Source organism: Odocoileus virginianus, chromosome 14 (genome assembly GCF_023699985.2).
Source record: "Odocoileus virginianus isolate 20LAN1187 ecotype Illinois chromosome 14, Ovbor_1.2, whole genome shotgun sequence".
In the NCBI taxonomy this organism is placed as follows: Eukaryota; Metazoa; Chordata; class Mammalia; order Artiodactyla; family Cervidae; genus Odocoileus; species Odocoileus virginianus.
Window position 1 is genome coordinate 55,098,629 of NC_069687.1, and position 21,305 is coordinate 55,119,933.

Here is a 21,305-nt window from a genome sequence, read left to right on the forward strand (position 1 = left end):
CTTTTCTCCCCGCCCCACAAAGAAGTCATAACAGGTATATATAGAGATCTATAATGCCTTCCTGTTGGGGAAATGAAAGTACGTTCAAAACAATCTCATAACATTGTGATGGAGGAAATGATGGCAGGTTTTATATTACCCTCTTCATACAGGTGATGGAGGCCATGATAAATGGAGTTGGTGACAAAGTCACAAATAGATGCTAGGCCTTCTGATGTATAGCCAGGACTTCAGTAGTTAAAAGAAAAATATGTTTCTGTTTTGCCCAGCCCTTTCTCATCTTGCACAAAGAACTTTTCTCTTCAGTTTTAACCCTTGCTCATTCTTACATAGATATGTATTCCTCCCCACCTCCCCCAAGAGATAAGGCTCTTGATTAAAACTTAAAATTTTGATCTCATATTATAAAATGATATCCTAGTCAATAAATGATAAGATCAAAAAATGAGCTGGATGTACCCCCGTCCCCAACAGAGCTTCATGATCACAAACAGATGAACTATACCTTTGGGTAGTACAGTGGTTCATTACTGTTTGAAGGTCATGTGCCCCTTGGGAAATCTGATAAAAGCTAAAGATGCCTCCCCCCAGAAAGATGCAAGAAAGAAAGTTATAAAGGCTCCTGAACCCACTACCTCCTTCACTGGGTTCATGAATGGCCTACATAAGAGTCCAACATACAGATCTTCCTTGAACTACAGTGGGGTTGTGTCCTGATAAACCCACCCTAAGTGGAAAGTGCATTTCATACACTTAACCTACTGAACATCAGAGCTTAGCCTAGCCTACCTTAGACATGCTCAGAACACTTATGGTAGTAGTTGGGCAAAATCATCTAACATGAAACCTATCTTATAATAAAGTGTTAAATATCTCAAGCAGTTTTTGGATATTGTACTGAAAGTAAAAAACAGCAATGTTGTATGAGATCAGAATGGTTGTGAATACATCAGTGGTTTCCACTGGTGATGGCGTGGCTGATTGGGAGTGAGGCACCCAGGCTCATCAGAGAGTATAGCGTGGGAAAAGATCAAAATTTGAAGTATGGTTTCTACTGGGCATGTATGGCTTTTGCACCATCATGAAATTGAAAAATTGTGAGTCAAACCATTGTAAGCAGAGGACCATCTATATTACAAAGAATATAACTTGAGAGAGAGATACCTTAGATTAAATCCTAGCCCTACGTTACAGAGGGACTTTGAGAAAAACTATTTACTTTCTCAACACCAAATTTTTATCTATAAAATGAGGACCGTACTATTGGACTGGGTTATGGAGGAGATTAAATACACAATGCATATAAACCATTTGGCACAGAGTCACACACCTTGTGGCTCAGATGGTAAAGAGTCTGCCTGCAGTAAGGGAGACCTGGGTTCGATCCCTGGGTTGGGAAGATCCCCTGGAGAAGGGGATGGCAACACACTCCAGGATTCTTGCCTGGAGAATTCCATGGACAGAGAGGAGCCTGGCATGCTACAGTTCATGGGGTCACAAAGAGTCAGACACGACTGAGCAACTTCGCTTTCTGTCACATAGACTATGTCCAGTATATGACAATTCTTTCCCCTGTTGAGATATTTAGCAGGGAAATGACTGGAGTTGCAAGCAAGCATCTTGAAGCTGATATTCAGGCTCACTTCAAGCTGATGGCTGAAAACATTACGCCAGGGGGCAGATCAGTACAGTTAATCAAAAACTGGAGCCTTTTAAATTCTAAATCATTCTAGTTTACCCTGTTAGCCAAATCTTTTGACACTCCTACATTATGATGGTTCCCTATGGTGTGAATTCCAACCTTCCCAGTATAGAAAGCAAAGCCCCCACATTTCTGAGTTTCCTTTGCCTCCAGGGAGCATCATGTGACTGAGATCCTGCTAACGAGATGCACATACAGAGATGTGGATACAGAAGTGATTTATGTGAGGAAGCAGGCGGGGGGCAGGGCATCTATTTTGCAGGCACAGATTGTGGGAGAGGCAGTGTGGTTCTAGAATCATTGGGACCAGCAATTCCTTCCTCAGCCAGTTCTGCACTGGGATTCTGGGGACTCTTTCTGGAAGCTCACTCCACAGACTATTTCTTTATTTCTGCCAAAAACTTTGTGGGGATTCTAATATTTTTTCATAAATCACTTTCTATTTTAACCACTTTAGAGTAGATTCTGTGGTTGGCAACCAAGAACTCTTGAGTTGTACAATGCTGAAACATCCCATTATTTCATTTCATCTTGCTCCCTGCCACCACCATTTCCTTGCTTTAATTATGCAACACTGATACAGTCACTAAGCCATGTCAGACACTTGTGACCCCATGAACTGTAGCCTGCCAGGTCGCTCTGTCCATGGGATTTCCCAGGCAAGAATTCTGGAGTGGGTTGCCATTTCCTTCTCCAGGGCATCTTCCCAATCCAGGGATAGAACCTGGGTCCTCTGCATTGCAGATTCTTTAGCAACTGAGCCACCAGGGAAGCCCCTGTGAAACATTGGCGAAGTGTAATAACGGGTCCTGATATTCTAAGAATGGGGTTTCTGTACAAATGAGGCTTTCTGTAAGTAAGGGCACAGGCTGTTCCCACCCTGAATTCCCATCCTGAGTGGTGCCCTGGGCTGCTGGCAGGAAGCTGTCTTGCCAATAGGTTAAATGCTTCTCAAGTGTTCCTTCTACCTTATTTGCGTCACATGCAGGCAGTTCTTATTAGTTTGGCTATTTTAGGAAAGCAAATAGTTGGGACGAAACTTTGGTGAGCAAGACAGTAACAGTGGTAGTTTGAGCTGAAGCTTTTCATGTAATTATTATTTTTATTAAAGTAAGGAACTGTTTGGGAATGAGGCTACAATTAATCCATTAACAGATTTTTTCAACCTATACAATTTTGGGTGGTCTTCTAATTGACCTATATAAGTCTTAGACTGAGCAAAATTTAGATTAATGTAGTTTTAATAAAGTTGATTTAAAGTCATGTGGTAGCAATCACTTTATCCATTCATTCAATAGTTATTTATTATGAGCTATTTTGTGTCAGACATTGTGCTAGGTGCTAAATAAATAATATTTGGTTTGCTTTTGCCCCCAAGACTTCTCATAACCTAGTAGAAAGACAGACAATTCTGCCACAGTGTGTGCTAAGATCTATTTCTGCCATAACTTGAAATGTCTTTTTATCTGTAAGTGCATTCGTTTTTCACAAGTATTTGAATCTCCAGTAAGACAGATCCTTTCTTCTACCTGAAACATTAACAGTTTCCTTAAATTTGACCCTTATTGCGGTCAGGAGTACATCTCTAAATTTAGGACAAGTAGGAGCTTTCGGATGGCAGTCATATGTCTGCTTCCCATCTGGATTGGGTAACAAGAAGATTTAGGTCAACAGACCTGTATTTCTTAGTTTCCTGGTCTGAAGCAATAGTCGATTTTAGATAATTCAACCAGATGGAAGTGCTATTGGTAACTCAGAGAATTGAAGGAAAAGCCAGAGACTAAGACTGGAAAAGTACTGGAATCACAGCAGCTCTAGATATTGTTAATAGGAGTTAATTGATAGCTTTGTCTAGATATCAGTGTCCTTGTATTACTCTTCTCAAGATTCAGAATCCAAGGATGGCCTACTCCTGAAAGGACAAGACCATCAAAGGGAAATAGGCAATACCTTAAAAATGAACTGGAGTGCTCTTATCAAAAGGAGACAGACAGGTACAGGGCCGCCAGGTACCATGTGTGTCTGTCATTATGTTTATGCCCCAAGTGTGTCTCTGGGTATAGCATTGATGCTGTTACTGACAGTGTTGCCCCCTGTCGCAACCATCCCGAGCTAGTCTACTTGATGAGGGCAAGATAGGAAAAAATTAGTTTTCTTCTGTAAGGAGAAAGCAGGGAGGGAGGACCTGAGCCATTGAAGGTGGAATTCTCAACTTTGGCTATTATTGTATTCACCTAGGGACTTTTGCTTTTTAACTTTTTATTTTGAACTAATTTAAGATTTACAGAAAAGTTGCAAAATAGTACTGAGAGTTCCCTAATATCCCTGACTCTGATTCCTCTGATATGATATAACCATAGTATAATTGTCAAGGCATTAATATTGATAAAATATTATTAACCAAACTGCAGACTCAAATTTCACCATTTTTCCCTCTAGTATCCTTTCTGTGGTTCCAGAATTCTACCCAAGAGCCCACATTTTATTTAGTTATTACTTTGTAGTTTCTCTTAATGGTTCCTCACATTTTCCTTATCTTTCATGACCTTGATATGTTTGAAGAGTCCTAATCACTAATTGAACAATGTCTCTCCATTTGGATTGTCATGTTTTCTTATGACTGGAGTGAGTCATACATTTTTTGGTCAAGAATGCCAGAAAATTAATGATGTACCTCATCTCAGGGGGTTCAGGATGCTGGTATTTCCTATTACCAGTGATATTTGTATGGTTAGGTTGGTGTTTGTTGGGTTTCTGTACTGTAAAGTGGCTTTAGCTTCGTGGTGGTAGATTTCATATTTGTAAGTATTGTGGGGGAAGTACTTCAAGTCTACACAAAACCTTTTTCTCAAACTTTTGCCTCGCTAATTTGAGCACTTATTTCTGGATCTTGTCTGTTGCATTTGAGGCTTTCCCAGTGGCTCAGTGGTGAGGAATCCTCTTGCCAAGGAGGAGACATGGGTTCGATCCCTGGGTCAGGAAGATTCCCTGGAGAAGGAAATGGAAACCCACTCTAGTATTCTTGCCTGGAATATCCCATGGGCAGAGGAGCCTGGCCAACTACAGTCCATGGGCTTGTAAAACAGACATGACTAAGTAGCTAAACAGCAGCAGCAGAAGCTGCTACATTTATTCTTATGCACAATAAATAGTGGTGTTTGCCTAATGGTGATTCTTATCTCAACCTCTTTCTTTCTACATCTGTTAACTGGAATTCTATTGTGAGGAAGAATTATCTCTGCTCACCCATTTACCTTCTTATTTCATTATTTATATGAGTTTGGATTCACAAATACTGATTTTATTCTATGGTTTAAAACCCACATCATCATGATTTATTTTGTGGCTCAGAATACTGGCTTTGGCTATTGAGAACTCCTTTAGACTGCTACCTGTGTTCTGCTGACAAGGTCCTATCTTTTTTTTGAGCAATTTCTTAGTTTGCAGTACCATGAATTGTTGTAGGCTTATCTTGTATTTTGCCACTTTGGCCCTAAGATAAACCACTTCCCACCTGGGGAACCTGTTAAATCCTGGTGTCCAGACAACAACCCAGACCAGTTAAATCAGAAGATCTTGAGGGGTGGGACCAAAGGGTCAGTCATTTCTAAAGTTCCACAGGTGGTTCTAACATACAGCCACATGTGAGAACCAAACTAAAGTGATGATTTTCTGTCATGTGGATATGAAGTCCTTAGGAATCTTGTTAAGATTCTGATAGAGTGGGTCTGAGGCAGGGACTATGAGTCTGCATTTCTAACAAGTTCTTGGGTTGGCTTAGTGGCAAACCACACTTTGAGCGGAAAGGGGCTGGAAGGCTTTTTTCTTCAAATGCTAAAACCCTTAAACATTACCTCTAGGGCTGCAAGCTGGCTTATGATCGAGGAGAGTTGCTACTTGGTAGGTTACTATTCAGCATTGTTTTATCTTCTAATTAGTCGGGGTGAGTGGTAGAAGGAACTACTTGCCATGCAGTGTAGACAGGATCAAGGAGGTTGCTGTATGAATTGAAAATGGAAGTTTTTGACTCTGAAAGTAAACCACTACAATGAATAAAAATGAGTAAATGTGTTCGATTTTCTTCTGTTTCTTAAACAGGCGAAGAGTCCTGAATAAATCTTTTTGAAAAATGAAGAATGATAATGAAAGAACACTCCATGATGAAAGCATAACAATAACAACAAAATCCCAGATATGAATATCCATCTTATCTATCTTGGAAAGACAGATGCCAAAGACTGGAGTCTTCTGTGAGAAATAGGTCACCATTTTGAATTTTATTTAAACAGAATTCTCAAGGGTTCTCTTTGTGTATTAGCTCAGTTTTCCCAGCTGTTTTCAGAATATGCATATTCCTGTCCAGCTGCTAAGCTGCCTTTGTCTCCCCAAGGTAGTTGTCCTCCAAGAACATAAAGGTCCAGAGAGACACAGACTGCAATCCGTCAAGCTCGTTCTAGTCACTTTCTACAGAGCCGTGCACACATGTGCCACAAAGCAGCTCTCTGATCTTCAAATTAGGATCATCATCAGTAATCCTCAAGCTTCAATACTCTTGACACATGCTTGGGACGTTCCTTAAAAATGCAGATCCCCAAACCTTTGGCTGGAGTCATGAAACAAGCACCTTGTTCGTCTGTCTGTATCCTGGCTATACGAACCAAGTGCTCCACATACAGCACATGGAGAAGCATTGACCTAAGAGAACAGATTGCAGCATTCTCTTGTTTGGTCCATTGGTGTCTCAGATGGTAAAGAGTCCGCCTACAACATGGGAGACCCAGGTTCGATCCCTGGGTTGGGAAGATCCCCTAGCAAAGGGAATGGCAACCCACTCCAGTATTCTTGCCTGGAAAGTTACGTGGACAGAGGCTACAGTCCATGGGCTGGCAAAAGAGTCAGACATGACTGAGAATAGCACACACACAGGCTTATTTTAATTTGCTAATATAACAGCTTCCCACCCTTCTCGATCTTTAGGTCAGAGACTCCAACAGAGCAAATCATGATATTACTGGTCCTCCCCTGTCCTTTTCAACTATCACTTAAGAAATTCTCTATTCCTCTTCTGAAACCTGTATACTATAGCCTTTCCTTTCCTAGCTTCTCAAACACAAATAGAAAGTTGAGATGCTATGAGAGCTTTTTATTCCAGCTGTTTGGTCAGAAACCATCATGGTCCATATCATGATACACCCTCTGGTATAAATCAAAAACCCCAGTTGAGGCCCCCTCAGTGGCCACATTTTAATAGATGTTTACTTTGTCACAAAATTGTACTTTATTGGTCACAGGGCAGCAGGCAAATCTATTATTAAAAATTAAAACTTAAAAACCTACCTGCTGTTACTGCTGCTAAGTCGCTTCAGTCGTGTCCGACTTTGTGTGACCCCACAGATGGCAGCCCACCAGGCTCCCCCGTCCCTGGGATTCTCCAGGCAAGAACACTGGAGTGGGTTGCCATTTCCTTCTCCAATGCATGAAAGTGAAAAGTGAAAGTGAAGTCGCTCAGTCGTGTCTGACTCTTATCGACCCCATGGACTGCAGCCCACCAGGCTCCTCCATCCATGGGATTTCCCAGGCAAGAGTACTGGAGTGGGGTGCCATTGCCTTCTCCGAAAAACCTACCTACTAAAGGTGAAATCTTAAAAACATACCAAAGGTAAAGATGATATTTCATGTTTATAATCCAAAGATCATATGGTATTTAAGATTTGGGGAATATTGAGTATGAGTGTGTAACTTTGCAAAAATATCTGTTCTGAATTTATAATGTTCTCATTTTATGTACGTAAGGAAAAGGAACAACTGACTTCAAGTTTATCAAGCGTTCAACCTGGGGGAAAAGTCATGACACAGAATAGACTAAGTGTGTGATGTCTTGTCCTCAAAAATCCTCCATCTCTTACAGATAGAACTTGACACTGACAGTCACACTTGGCCCCGCCAACACTGCAGAGATTGGCAGAGACAACAGAGGCTCTCAGAGGCAATATCTCCCATAACCTGGGAGAACAACACAGAAAACTGACGCCAGTGTCCAGTCACAAAGCAAAATGAACACTAGGTGCCCGGGGTGCTTGTTCCAGATCCAGACAGTTGGGAACATGTCCAGTAGAACGTGCAAATCCTGATTACCTTGGAGTAGCCTGACCCTGTCCTTCCCACTCAATAGGCTAATCTGGCTCTGCCTTTCAAGCTACACTATCGGCTTCTCAGGAGTAATGACTAAGTTGTTTTTATTTTTCTTGTCCTTGCCGACAGTGACACAGCAGGAAAAAAGCCACACTTTTATAACTATCTCTGGTCCCAAAGTCTCCAACATTAGGGACATTTTATGAGATGTTCTCTTGGAGAGGTGCTTTCCTGGCCACGGAGGAAGGTGTTTATAATTTAATAAGAAAGGTGAGCTGTAGGATTTAAATCAGAACTGGTCAAGTGGTTTGGTTGTACCCTAACATTTGTCTATAGGTCAATTGGGTTGACTTTGGGGAACTATCCTGACCTTCTGATTATCTTCTATTTATAGAGTCATCCTTTGAGTTTGCATGGTTCTCGTGTGGAAACTCTCTGCCTGCATCTGAGTCGTATTTCCCTTATAGGTCAGCTGTGGAGATGATTAAGTACACTGCCTGCAACTGCATGTGTCAAAGCGGAATCCATTTTGCTGATCACAACTAGCATTTTTAATTTCAATAAAATATAATAAAAAAATTACAGTGCCCATAGGAAGGGTAAGTATTATTTCATGAAATTTTATTTATATTTGTATGCATGTACATGTATCATGAGCTGCAATGTAAAATATATTTCTTATTTGAGCTTAAAAAGTTTAGGAAATATTGATCTGGTACTTGGTTTTGATCTGTAAGGGTTAAGAGCATGAATGCTGGGGTCCAATTTCTCTAGCATGAACCCTGGCTCCATTACTTTCTAGCTGTGTGGCTTTAGGAAAATAACCTGATTTCGCTGTGTCATAGTTTTCACACATATCACATATGAAATATGAGAATAATAGTGGCTACCTTATAGGGTTGATATGGGGATTAAGAAAATTAATACTTGTCAAGTGCTTGAAATCTTGCCTGGCACATGCTAAGTGCCTTATATAGGAGGGTTGTGGAGGAAAAATCTGTTCTGCAAGTATCCTTTTATAACCTTTTATGTTTTAAATTAAGACAGTAGAGTCCCTGCCCTATGGATATTTGTAGTTTAATATATATGTGTATTTGAACAAGTCCCCTTCTGAGTGCAATATGTTGGAATATTTAAGAACGGGCCTCGGACCAGATTGCTGGTGTCAAATCACTGTTCTGCTACTGACTTGCTGTGGAACCTTTGGTAAGTTATTTGACCTTGCAGATCCTCAGTTTCTTAATCTATAAAGTGGGGTTAACAGACTGTCTCGTAAGGTTGTTGCCAGAATTGCTCGAGACTACCCACGGATGCTTGGGAAGGCGCGATAATAGCTATTAGCATTCTTCCCATTGGCAATTCAGGTCATGTCTTTGCCTCTATTCTGATGTACTGAAGAGTAGCCCTCCTCCTCTTTCGTGTGAATGGCTTGCTTAAGTCATCATTTTACTTCAGCTGTGGTGAATCAACCACATAGGGGCTCAGATAAAGACCAATCCTCCTGAGGAGAAAAGCAATTGTGAGGCCCGGGGTCGGATTCCGACTGCCCCACTGAGCTCTCTCTTTAGCCTTGCTCTCACAGCTAGTCAAGGCCCTAGAACTGTTCTTTTGCCTCAGCGGGTCTTCACAGCCCCTCCGATAATTCCGAAGGGTCACAGTGGAAGCCTGACAGCCCGAGGTGTTTTTCAGTACGGCTGTCTGTGGCGGTGGAGTCACATCATATTTCCTGCCCCTTCATCTTGGGGGAGGAAACTGATTCAGACAAAGCTTGCTGTCCAACGTGATGAAGCACTTTGTATGATGTATCACTTCTAAATACGGTGATAGCATAAAAGGGCTCATTAGCTGAAGGGGCTTTCAGCTTGAGTCCTCTAGTTCTTAAGGACCTTTGGCAAGGCTGTCCTGACAAAGAGAAATCTAAGATGCTTGAGGACCTAAACTGTTTTTCTGTCACTCTCCCCTCTTCTTCCGTAGCACATTGTTCCTGCAGCACTACCATAGCTTTGGAAAATTAACATCGGAGATATATTATGCAGCATCAATCTCTTGCTTGACCATAAGCTCCTCAAGGGCAGGGGACCTGCCTTATTCATCTTTGTATCCCCTGCAAGCACTGGGCACACATCTCAATCAACATCTGTGGAATTGAATCTGGTTGAATTATCTCCCAGGTTGCAGTGCCAGAGCTCAGAATAGGAATGGAGCTAAAGGCAAGTGAGGAATCATTTTTTTCCCACTGTTGAGCTGCCTGCTGGCTTCTGAGAAATTCATGTCACCCCATCACCCTGAAGGCCACCCAGGGGGAGGCTGTTAAGGTGATTCTATTGGTATCCTTGGTGGAAGTTCTTTCTCCTGGTTCTTAGAGGTAAAGAAAATGAAGCAACTAGTCCTGCATTTTGTTGGTTTGCAAGCCAGAGCTAGGAGAACTTAAAGTGGAAATGTGATCTCTCTTCATCCTCTGCTTGGCTGATGTGGAAAGACAGGCAATGGTGGGCCAGTACTCCTCTCTAATTTAGCTTTGTCTAGTATCTGGTACAGAGCTGGGCATATTCTTGGCCCTAATTAAATTGTTGTTTAGTTGCTCATTCGTGTCGGACTCTTGCGACCCCAGGGACTGTAGCCCACAAGGCTCCTTTGTCCATGGACTTTTCCAGGCACAAATACTGGAGTGGGTTGCCATTTCCTCTCCAGGGGCTCTTTCCGACCCAGGAACCCTGGCCTCCTGCATTGCAGGTGGATTCTTTACCACTGAGGCGCCATAGCGGCATAATTTGTCATTTCCCTCCCCTTTAAAATGTACACACATCTTTATTCAATTGACAAACAGATATAAAGAGAGAAAATAGTCTTTTGAAAACCCTCCATGTGTCTAAGCCAGGCAGTCTGCTGAAGCTGTGTATATATTTGCTCTAACTCTGCTCATAGGGAGACAAGACAGGTGTGAACGTCTTCACTTCCAGTTGAGGATCCTGAAGCCCATGAAGCTCAAGTGGGGAATCCGGGATCGGAGATCAGCTGGGTTTGAACGCACTCACCATACCACGAAGTTTCCCCCTTTCTCCTCCAGCACGCAGGTGGGTGCGTGCGTTTGCCTGACTGTTTGTGTTTCCTTTTACCCTTATAGCCCCGCTACTTCTCTGGTCAGTTTCCTGGATTCCACTTTTTCGAAACAAAGTCCAGTTCTCCAGGGTTGCACTGCTGCCCTCGGCAATCTCCTCTCCCCCTGGGGTTCCTAGGACCGCCAGCCACTGCTTGGCTAAATTCAGAGTCCCAGCCTTCGGCTCGGATTCCGGGCTCCACTCCGACCCTCCGGGGCCGGGTGGCTCCCTCGCGTCCCCGGGGCCCGGGGATCTCAGGCGGGACCCCGCAGCCCGCGCCTCGGCCCCGCCTCCCCTACCTGACGCCGGTGCGCCTGGGGCGCCGTAGCCTCCGCCCACCGGCGCGCCTGCCCTGCCATTGGCTCCCCCTGCTGCCCGTCTCTTTCGCCGGCCCCGTTCGGTCCCATGGGCAGGTTTTGCCGGAGAAGCCGCAGTCCCGGCGGCTAGGGCGCAGAGCCGGAGGACTGTGGAGCGGGGCGCGGACCGGCACTGGCATGCCTCCTCGCCAGGGAGCTCCCGTCAGCCGCCAGGCCCGGGCGGCTGCTAACTTAGCTGCAGGCTCCGGCGGTCCGGCCGCGGCCATGTAGTCGCCGGCGGGGCTCCCCGCAGCCCGGGAGCAGCAGCGAGAGCGAGCCGGAGCCCAGCAGCTCGCGGCTTCCCCGGGAGGCGCTGAGCGCGCGCCTCGCCCCAGCCGCCCCTCGGGCCGCACTTTGGGTCCGAGAGGGAAATGGGGGAGAAAGTTTCGGAGGCGCCTGAGCCGGTGCCCCGCGGCTGCAGCAGTCAAGGTGCTCCGACTCCCGCCCCTGCGGTGGCTGCCGAGTCCTCGCCCGGCGCTTCCTCGGCGGAGTCCTCCTCGGGCTCGGAAACTCTGTCGGAGGAAGGGGAGCCTGGCTTCTCCCGCGAGCAGCCGCCGCCGCCGCCGCCGCCGGGTGGAGCTCGGCCGGCCGCTGCGTGGGCTCCCGCGCTCTTGGTGCCGGAGCGCGGAGTCTCAGCGCCGCCGCCGCGCCCGGGAGGAGCCGCGCCACCCGCGCCCCGGGGCAGCAGCGCGTCCCAGGAGGAGCAGGACGAGGAGGTGGGCCCCGCCTTCCCCACCTCGACCCCTCTGGTCCGGGCTGCCAGGCGACCCCAGCTCTCTACCCCGCACGCGAGCGGTGGGCAGTGCGCGCTGGGGCATGGAGCGGGGAAGGGACCCCAGGTGCTGTGCGCCGTGCCCCGGGTAATGACAGTTAGGAGCCTCGCTGTGGGTCGTTGGTTTCCCCGTGATTGTCACTTGTGTGTGTGTGTGTGTTCGTGTACATGTGCTGCCTGACAGTGGGCTTGTACAGTATCAAAGCCGCAAACTCCTTCAGGTCTGGATTTGCTCCGCTGGGTGTGTGAATGGATGTGACACTGACCACCTGGTTTGTCCCCACAACTTAGACTTCCTTCTCCGAAGTGGGCGTTGCTTCGCGCTGTAGCGCTTGTGCACAGGGGGATGGGGTGAAGGGATGGGTGTGAGGGGGTGGGGGGCCGTTGGGGGCAGTACCCGCGAAGTTGCATCCGCCCCAGGATCGCGGGAGGATGGTTTTGGCTGTTCCCCCGGCGTCGGTTCTTCGAGAGAGGAGGACTCCTAGCTTTGGGCCGGCAGCGCTGAACTGAGCTTCTGCATCTCCCATTTGGACTCGTTCCGGGGTGTCCAGATGCGTTCCGGCCGCCAGCCTGAATAGGGAATGTAGTTCCTCCTTTGGGAGACTGTGCCCATCCTGGTTTATTCGTCCACCTTGGTTTCTTGGAAGAATATTTGTGTGAAACTTGTGGGTCGCGTCCTGATACATCGAGACCGTGACTTGGTGTCCTCCCGTCTGTTTTCTCTGGCTTTTCCCTGTCTTTGGAGGACAGTTAAGGAAGCTTAAGGTTCTTGGTGTCTTTGATCGTTTGCTTTGGACGTTTTTTGGGAAGTCATCTTGATCACGCAGGGCCGTAAATAAAACATTACCCTAACAGAGCCGCCTCCTTGTGAAGTTAGTTCCTCAGTGCCAGAGTTGTATTTTCCTCCCCTCTGATGGGGTTAGCTTTAGTAGGTAATTGTCTTTGCCCCTCAGAAGATGCAGGCAGAGGCCAGTGTTCTGACAGTAGCCCCCTGGGGACCCCAGCCTGCAGGTAAAGACTGGATCTGGTGCAGAATGAGGAGAGTCAACTCCTAGCCTGGCAGAGATGGAGCAAACCCTAGTGGTTGGTGAACCCTCTGGCAGTAATCAGGACCCATTCCCCAATGCCTGGTGGAGCGTGGGCATCCTGGACAGGTGTCTGGAGATCTGCTTTCTAGAACTGCCTGTGCTCCTGAACTGTGAGACCTCGGATGAGTTGATTCCTCTGAGGTCAGTTTAATAATCTGTGAAGTGAGGGGTATGACCAGTGAACTTCAAGGTACAGTTTATTGTCACACGAACACTCCCCTTTTTGGATCAGGAATTTAGGATGGATCCAAACTTCAGATTGATCCTAGGAACAGAGTGCCAAGAGTTAAGCTGAGCACCACACCTATCACAGAGCTACTTGGGGATATGACCCAACTTAATGATTTATTAATACTATTAGATTCCAATATAGTGCTGCCATTGGTGGAGAAAGTGGTACAGTTAGTTGCCCTGTTTTCTGGGAAGCTGGGCGTATGCTTCATGATACATAACATGGTCTTGCAGGTCCCAGGCCAAGGAACACAGGAACTTCTCACTTTTGATTGGGATCCTGTAGCTGGTTTATTACTTGGCCTCAGGGTGACAGTGTTTTATTTTCTTGGAAGTGGATATAGTGATAGCTTATTTCACAGGCACTGCAGTGAGGATTGGTTGATTGAAACACATTTTGAAAAGTGGAATGACTAAATAACATTGGTCAGTATTTGTGAAATCTCAGAATTGGATGTAAAGTGATACAGTATTGCAGTTTATTGTGTAACTTAACCTGTGGCAGGGGATGCTGGAAATTGTCCAGGAGTGGAAATCTTGATTTGCTCTGAGAATTTTAAAGCAAGATTGAAACTGGAGTAGAGAATGATAGTCTTTGTGGCAGGGGTTGAAGTCCAGTGCACATTTTCTGGCTGTTACACTGGTGCAGGGAGGGGTTCCTAACCTTTAAGGGGGTGCAGCGGGTCTCTCTGAGAACCTAATGAAAGCTCTCCATCCTCTCCTCAGAAAACAGGTATCCTTATAAATACCATTTTAGCGGGTTGAGTGAGGAATACTGGGTCACACAGTCTCAGTTTGGTGGAAAGATGTGGGTTTGATGTCCAGCTCTGCCACTTTAGCTGTGTGTGGGCTGTGGACGCCTCCATTGATGTAAGGCCTGATTTTTCCCCTCTTAAATGGGAATAATAATATAGAGTCATTAGGCATTTTATACATGCCACCTAATTTAATCCTAGTACAGTATCTAGAATTGACTATTAATTTTTCAGATTCATTTGTGATTAAAAATGTTGTGAAAGGAGGTACAAGTTTGGGCTGGCTTATTTTATTTATGCAAAATTAATATGCTCCCTACTTTCAGAGAACTGAAGGCTGTGGCTATTCTGTTTATTACCATTGTATTAGTACAAGCTGGAAAACAGTTTTTATTTGTATCAGATGTATTATGGCAAAGCACTGTTAGTGTAGTGTTAGTTATGCAATAGCAAGGTACCAAGTACAAAGCCTTTAAAAACCTTAAGTGAAACCCATAAAATGGAAAAAGATTCATTTAGATTTAAAAATTGTGTGTCTAGCTTGGGATAATCACTGTTTTCCAAAAATTTTTTCAGTAAATTATTGCATCAATTTTTTAAAAGCAAAATTCAACTTCCTAGTGTATGATTGCAGTGCTAATTTTTGATGCACCTTTATTAAAGCTGCTTGCATACACTAGCAGAGAAGGCACTGGCAACCCACTCCAGTACTCTTGCCTGGAAAATCACATGGACGGAGGAGCCTGGTGGGCTGCAGTCCATGGGGTCACAAAGAGTCGGACATGACTGAAGTGACTTAGCAGCAGCAAACACTAGTAATATCAACAGTGTTTGACCTACTTCATATTTTATCTTATTGTCAGTATTTGTGTAAACTTACAGTTTCATAGACTTACATCAACCCTTTAAGCTTTTGGTGTCTAAAAAACAATAGTTTAACATGACAATGGTTGTTATTTTCATGTACTTAATAATCAGACACATGAGAGAGATGGTGTATGGTTTTTTGTTTGAATAAAGTGCATTTGACTTTCCCCCTTATTCCCCAAACCTGTGGACTTTGGGATCTCTGCAAGTTGAGGGTAACAGGCTGTGTTTAGAATAGTCATGATGAGCTAAATTGGAGTGTCCCTCTAACAGCATTTCTGAGATTTGCTCTCAGGCACATCTCTGCCCCGTCCCTTCTCAGAGCACCTGTGTTGACCCTCATAGAGTACTCAGTACTGTCTGTTGTGTGTTGATGAACTCCTGGGGGCAGGAATTTTGTCTTTGTGTGTTGGCCCAGTGCTTCTAATACATTAGGGGAGGCTCAGTACATATATTTTGAATGAAAGAGGAAAATACATCTTTGAAAACAGTTGCATTTTTGACTGAAGGGTGACCATATGAGTATTCTTTTGTTGTGAATTATGCTTAAGCATCTAGATCTCTTAAAAAAAAAAGCCTCATGGATCCCAGTGAAAATATTATAAGCAGTTTTTCCAGGTAAATTTTTAAGAGAGTCATATCAGTGAGGATCCAGTCACAATGCCTATACAAGGACTTGTGCATTAACTCTGCTTTTCACTCTGTGTGTTAGAACTTGAAACTTTCAGGGATTGTAGAAAGGCATGGTAGAATAAAGGCTTAGTAGCTAAAAGGATTTTCAACTCAATATAAAGCATTTCATTCATACTTTGCTACCCTAAAGGATTTACTTTACTGGCAGGAGGGGGAAAACTGTTGCCCTTATTAACAATAGGCACAATTAGGGGTTGCCTTTTAAATGTTCTATTAATGATGTGAGCTTGAAGACTGATTTTAGTATCATGCATAAATGAATGTCTAGACTTCACCGGTGAGGAGAATAACTAGCAAAATAGCAGCCATGAATAGAGTGAAGCTTTTCTGTGAATTAATATTTTATGAATCACAGCAGCTACATAATTTTAAAAAAGTAGTGTGTAAATCTTGGTACATTTATCATTGAGTCTTGTCTTTGACTCCCTGATTCAATAAAAGTCATGGGTTCAGAATGTCAGACAGCAGAAAGTCAATGTATGTGGAGTCTGATGCCTGAGAAGCAGCACCCTGGGTGCTGAGATCATGAAGGTGGGCAAGACAGAGATAGTCTTGATCTCTTGAAGCTTCTAGTGTAGCGGGGGAGATACTCCTGAAACACATGACTCTTCACTGATTGATTTCCAAGGTGGTAGATGGGGAACAGGCAGTGAGGGAGTATGTACCTCTTCTCACGTGGGAGGTGGGAACTGCCTTCCTGGGGAGTTATTGGAGAAGGGAAGGGATAGAGCGATGTGGGTAGCAGAGAGAGCTTGTGGGTCTAGGGGCTAAGAGACATCTGCGTTGTGTGCATGAAGCGGAGGAGGGCCTGGCGTCGGGGGATGCGGGAGAGGGAAGCAGTGGTTGGGTCATGCACGGCCTTTGGACTTTATTCTGAGGCCCTGGGAGCTCACTGGAGGGTTTGAAGCAAGGAAATGACTCAATCAGACTGGCATTCCCGGAGGCTAGGCGGTGTGGAGCCCACCTGTTGATGCTGCAGTGTAGCTGGTTGGAATGTCCTGGTTACCTGGGAGCTGACGACCCAAGAAGATGGCACCTCAATAAATGGCGTGTTGCTGGAAAGTGGAGCTCAGGAATCCATATAAACACACAGGAAATGGATCGGGAAATGAGTGTAGGTCTATTCGAGAGAACACCTTCGTGTGACTGTTGATGCTGCTTCTCACTGCAGTGTTGCCTTAAGACTAGGATTTTCTTGAAGGAAAACCTTCAGTGATGAATGGAGACTGAGAAGAGGGCCTTTGAAATGCTCGTTTCCACAGTCAGTTGCAGGGGCCATCGACCTGGGGTGAGAATAAGGGGTGATTGCCCAGAGGTGGCGTGATTCTCTGTCCTTGGGCAGTGCGTTGTCTGTGAACTGGTAACACACGTTCTGAGAATCTGGCTTGTTTGCCTGCGTGTTCCTAGAGAAGGAAGGGTCAGCGTCAGGGAAACAAGGCTTTTACCGTTTCCACCCTGGGTCTGAGGTGTCCTAGGAAATGTCAGTCCTCCAGTGTTTTGAAGTCAGTGACAAAGGCTGACTATCTGTCCCCTCACACTGACTGGATACAGTGTTTAAGCCCAGCTGTTTGTGTTTTTGCCCCTGGAAAGAAGGGTGTGAATGTACATTGGAGTGCAGGCTGTGAAGATGGTAAACTACGGGGAGAATCCTGGGAGAAAAGTTCTCACAATGAGAAGGATCCATAACCAGGTGGCTTGGTGTTAGAGAAAACTGAATGAGGTTGTGTGTGTGTGTGTGTGTGTGTGTGTGTGTGTGTGTGTGTGTATTGGTGAACATGCCCTTGTATATCTAAGAAGAAATAATTGTCCTTTTGAGATGAAAGATACCCCAGGTCATTTATGAGCAAGGTCGCACATTTTATGGTGATGCCCTGGAAGGACTTGTTCTCCTCTTCACCATCGCTTCAGACCAGCAGCCAGTGTTCCCTGCCCTGGGGTCAGGGTCTGTAGGGCCTAAGAGCATAGACTAATGACCCTGGTTCAGGCACTTCTAGGCTGTGTGCCTTTGGAACAGTTATTAATACCGAGACTGTTTCCTTCTCTGTAAAATGAACAGGCTAGCATTTACTGCAGAGGGTTGTTATGAGAGTTTTATATAGAGGTCCCAGCACGATTCCTGACATACACTGTCCTTTCCATGATGGTGTTTGCTAGTATGACTGAGTACGGAAAAGCTGGTTTATGCAGAATATCAGCGCCATAGCCAGGAATAATCAGCAACTGGACGTCCCTTCCCTGATGGATTATGCTACCAGCATGGTTTGCTGACGGTTCTGGGAGGCCCTTTCATTCATGAGTAGGTAGATGTGTAACATAGTGATCATTTTTAATTTCATAGACACAGCATTTCTTACAATATACTAATAGCAAAGCTTTATGGACTATGGTTCGTTAACTCTTCTGTAAGACACGATCTCTCTTTTGCTCTTAGAATCTGCTGTGAGTGATCACTTATTAAATGATGTCCTCAAAGACTCTGTGAACATGCAGATTACTAACTGAGCCCAGGAAGTTAGTCAGAAGGCACCATGTCAGCCATGTGGTGAGGCTGGTGACGTGACCCAGTACTTCGTGATGATTGGAGGCTGAGAAGAGAGTGACAAGGAAATGAAATGATCTTCTGGAAGTCAACTTTGGTTCATATAAGAATTGGGTGGTGGTCCAGGGGCTACCCTCACCCCCAACTTCACAGAGGGGAATCTGTTAGAAATGAGATAGAACTTTTAAAAATGCAAGAACTCCTGTATGTGAATTGCCCAGCAAAAAGTCTCTTTTATCCCTTTGGGGCAGTATAAACAGTTCAATTTTTTAAGGGAAAATTGCAAAAGCCTTGGATCCACTTCTGCTGTAACTCAGATAAATACTGGTGCAGTGACTGCAGGTGGCTTCCCTTCTGCCAGCCTGGTGCTCTGCCCCGTGTTCCCGTTTAGGTTGACATTCACACAGCTTTCCATCACTCAGTTCAAGGCTGTCTGTGCCCTTTGTGCCTCTATTTAGTCTGGTATTAATCAGATATCTCTTATTGGGTCCTAGTATTTTGGGGTAAAGCATAAGATCAAATACAGTCAAGCAGAAATCTCTTTCTCCAGCAGCGTGTGGACACTTTCTTTCCCCCTTTTTGTCCTTCTCTTTCACCCCTTCAGGATTCCTGGAAAGGATTGGACAGTAGTCATGTGTCAATGCATTCCTCTCCCAAGTCAGGCTTAGGAGAGAAATGCATGCACAGTTTGCTTCAGTCGTGTCCAACAGCCTATGGGCTGCAGCCTGCCAGGCTCCTCTGTCCATGGGATTCTCCAGGCAAGAATCCCTGTGTGGGTAGCTGTTCCCTTCTCCAGGGGATCTTTCCAACCCAGGGATCGAACTTGGGTCTCCTGCGTTGCAGACTGGCTTCTTAACTGCTGAGCCTCCGAGGAAGCTCCTAGGAAAGAACACCCTTTCCTTAAATGTGAAACGTCAGTTCAGGACCGTGGTCAGCGGTACACATACACATACATTTAAGTGTATAGAACTTGTGTGAAATTTCTGGTTGCATCTCCAACTTCTAATGAAAAAGTTCACTTCTTATTTAATGATTTTAATTCATAACCAGGTACATGTGTCTCTGAAACAGCTGATAAATTTGTACCCTATGCCTGCACTCTTTTGCTGGCCCATCAATTTTCCTGTTGGACACAGGCCATATACTTTTGATTATGATACTACTTCCACTGAACATTTCAGCCCTAATGCTTTGTACTGATATTGGGGGCAGGGGTTGGTAGAGGGGAGGCTGGGGATACTGACAAATTGGCTTTCTTTTCTTAACTAATTTCATAGGCTATGGTGTGGAAAATGAAAACTTAATTATGTTCTTGACTTTGTATTTGGGGGGTGTTTTCAGTGGCCAGTGACTCACAGGCATGCCCGCTTTAGTGTGGGTAGCAGAATATACATTTGAAACTCATCTCAGGTGTGGGTATTTTGGCTTCTGCCTTAAGACTTGCTCAGCTACTTTTTTAATAAGCCGAGAAGTTAGGTAGGTAGCGAGCTCCTGGTAGATGATTTTATGCCTTTCCAAGTTTGTTTTAAAAACAAACAAAAAATAAGAAGATCATCATATCTTGGGGTTCCAATGTTAACATTTGTTTTTTCAGGCATTTCTTTATGCAGAGATGGATGTAACTTCAAAATGCAGGAAGGGTCCCAGTGCCTCACCAGTGATAGGGAAATGAAGTAAAATCGGGTTAAAGTCGGTGGTTAAAATCCTATGCTGCTGTACACTGCCCTTGAGACTTATATTCTCAGAAATTACAAATTCACAATTGCTTCTTAGGGCAATCATTGCTAGGTAAACTGCATTAAGATATTGAAATGGAATGCAGTTGTGATGAAATTCATTTTATGTATGAAGGTTAAATGATTAATTTCACAAAGAGGTTCTCGATGAAAAAATTGGCTCCATAGGAACGTGTCCAGCTCCTGGACACTCAAACTCACAGAATTTGCTTTGCCATTCCTTTAGTTTTATTTGGCTAGTTTTAGTTTTTTAATTTAAAAAATGTAGCTAGAATGGAGTGAGAGCACTTAATTGAAAGCACCTGAGTCGTAACTAAAGTCGTCATCAGCCCAGGCTTCTCTGTTTAAAAGAGCAGCTCCTAGGCTGCTCACCTAGGTGCAGCCACGAGGAGTTGGGGAGAGCAGCTCTAGAGAAAAGGGCAATCCCAAACGTTTGTTTGGAGGGAAAGGACCACTGAGAAGTTTTACTTAAGGTGAACTTCTGACTCATCTCAAATCAGTAGAGTACAAATCAGGAAGACCCAAGAAGATGCCCGCCTTCCTATTCTTCTGGCTCTTATGAGACGAGTAAGTCAGATTGCTGGGTTAAGCCAGCGTGGCCTTAAAGACTCAGCGAGCATATGTGAGCATGAGAGAGTGAAGGACAATGAGAGAGAAACTGCTGGTCAAGTAAGGAAATGCTTATCTTCTGTCCCTGCTACGTTTTGGCACCTTATGTATTGTTGAAATTTTACTTCTGTATGTTTTATTTCATCTACCACTTTGGAAATTTTTTGTTGTTGTTGTTGTTCTACAAACACTGTTTGCCTATAAGCTACCCCAGTTCACTGTTGGCTGGGAAGAGGAGTCTGGTTCAAAAGGGCCTCTTGAGACCTTTTAGGACTCACTTTAATCCCTGGTGATAGTGGGTCCCAGCCCTGATGCAGAGTCTCTATTAGGACAAAAGAGAACATGGAAATTCTAACTGAACTCTCTTAGTTTTCTTTATTATAATGTCAGTGTCACTTTGACTTTTCAAGAATTCCATTTTTTAAATTAAAACATTTCTACCTGGAGAAAGCTGACGGCAATAGTTTTGACGTTATGGAATAAGTCCTGTTGGGAAGAGTTAGATTAGTAGAGTGACAATGTGACAGTTGTGTAACCTGCTACTATTGTGCTGTTTTAAATTCCTTTAAAAGTATTTGAGTCATCACTTTCTGTGTGTTAGGTTACCTGTCATTCTGTGTTCTAATTCATCCCTGTTTCTTTCAGCCCCTTCCTACCTATAGCTTAGTCATCAGAATTTTAAAAAGAACAGCACAAATCACTTTGGTTGGAAGACTGTAGTAAAACC

At 44.5% G+C, this 21,305-nt stretch overlaps 1 protein-coding gene across 7 annotated transcripts in view; it reads left to right on the plus strand.

The window, feature by feature from the left end:
• The first annotated feature begins 10,789 nt into the window (after positions 1-10,789).
• The window catches only part of MAST4 (microtubule associated serine/threonine kinase family member 4), a 610,376-nt gene continuing 599,860 nt past the window's right edge, over positions 10,790-21,305 (plus strand). For 4 of the 7 annotated variants that reach the window (XM_070476765.1, XM_070476766.1, XM_070476767.1 and 1 more), the window contains exon 1: positions 11,347-12,004. In XM_070476765.1, the coding sequence (XP_070332866.1) occupies positions 11,660-12,004 (345 nt within the window). In that variant the 5' untranslated portion in view covers positions 11,347-11,659. Of the gene's footprint in view, positions 10,909-11,346; positions 12,005-21,305 lie in introns of those variants that run through there. The other 3 variants (XM_070476768.1, XM_070476771.1, XM_070476769.1) reach the window with 2 other exon arrangements.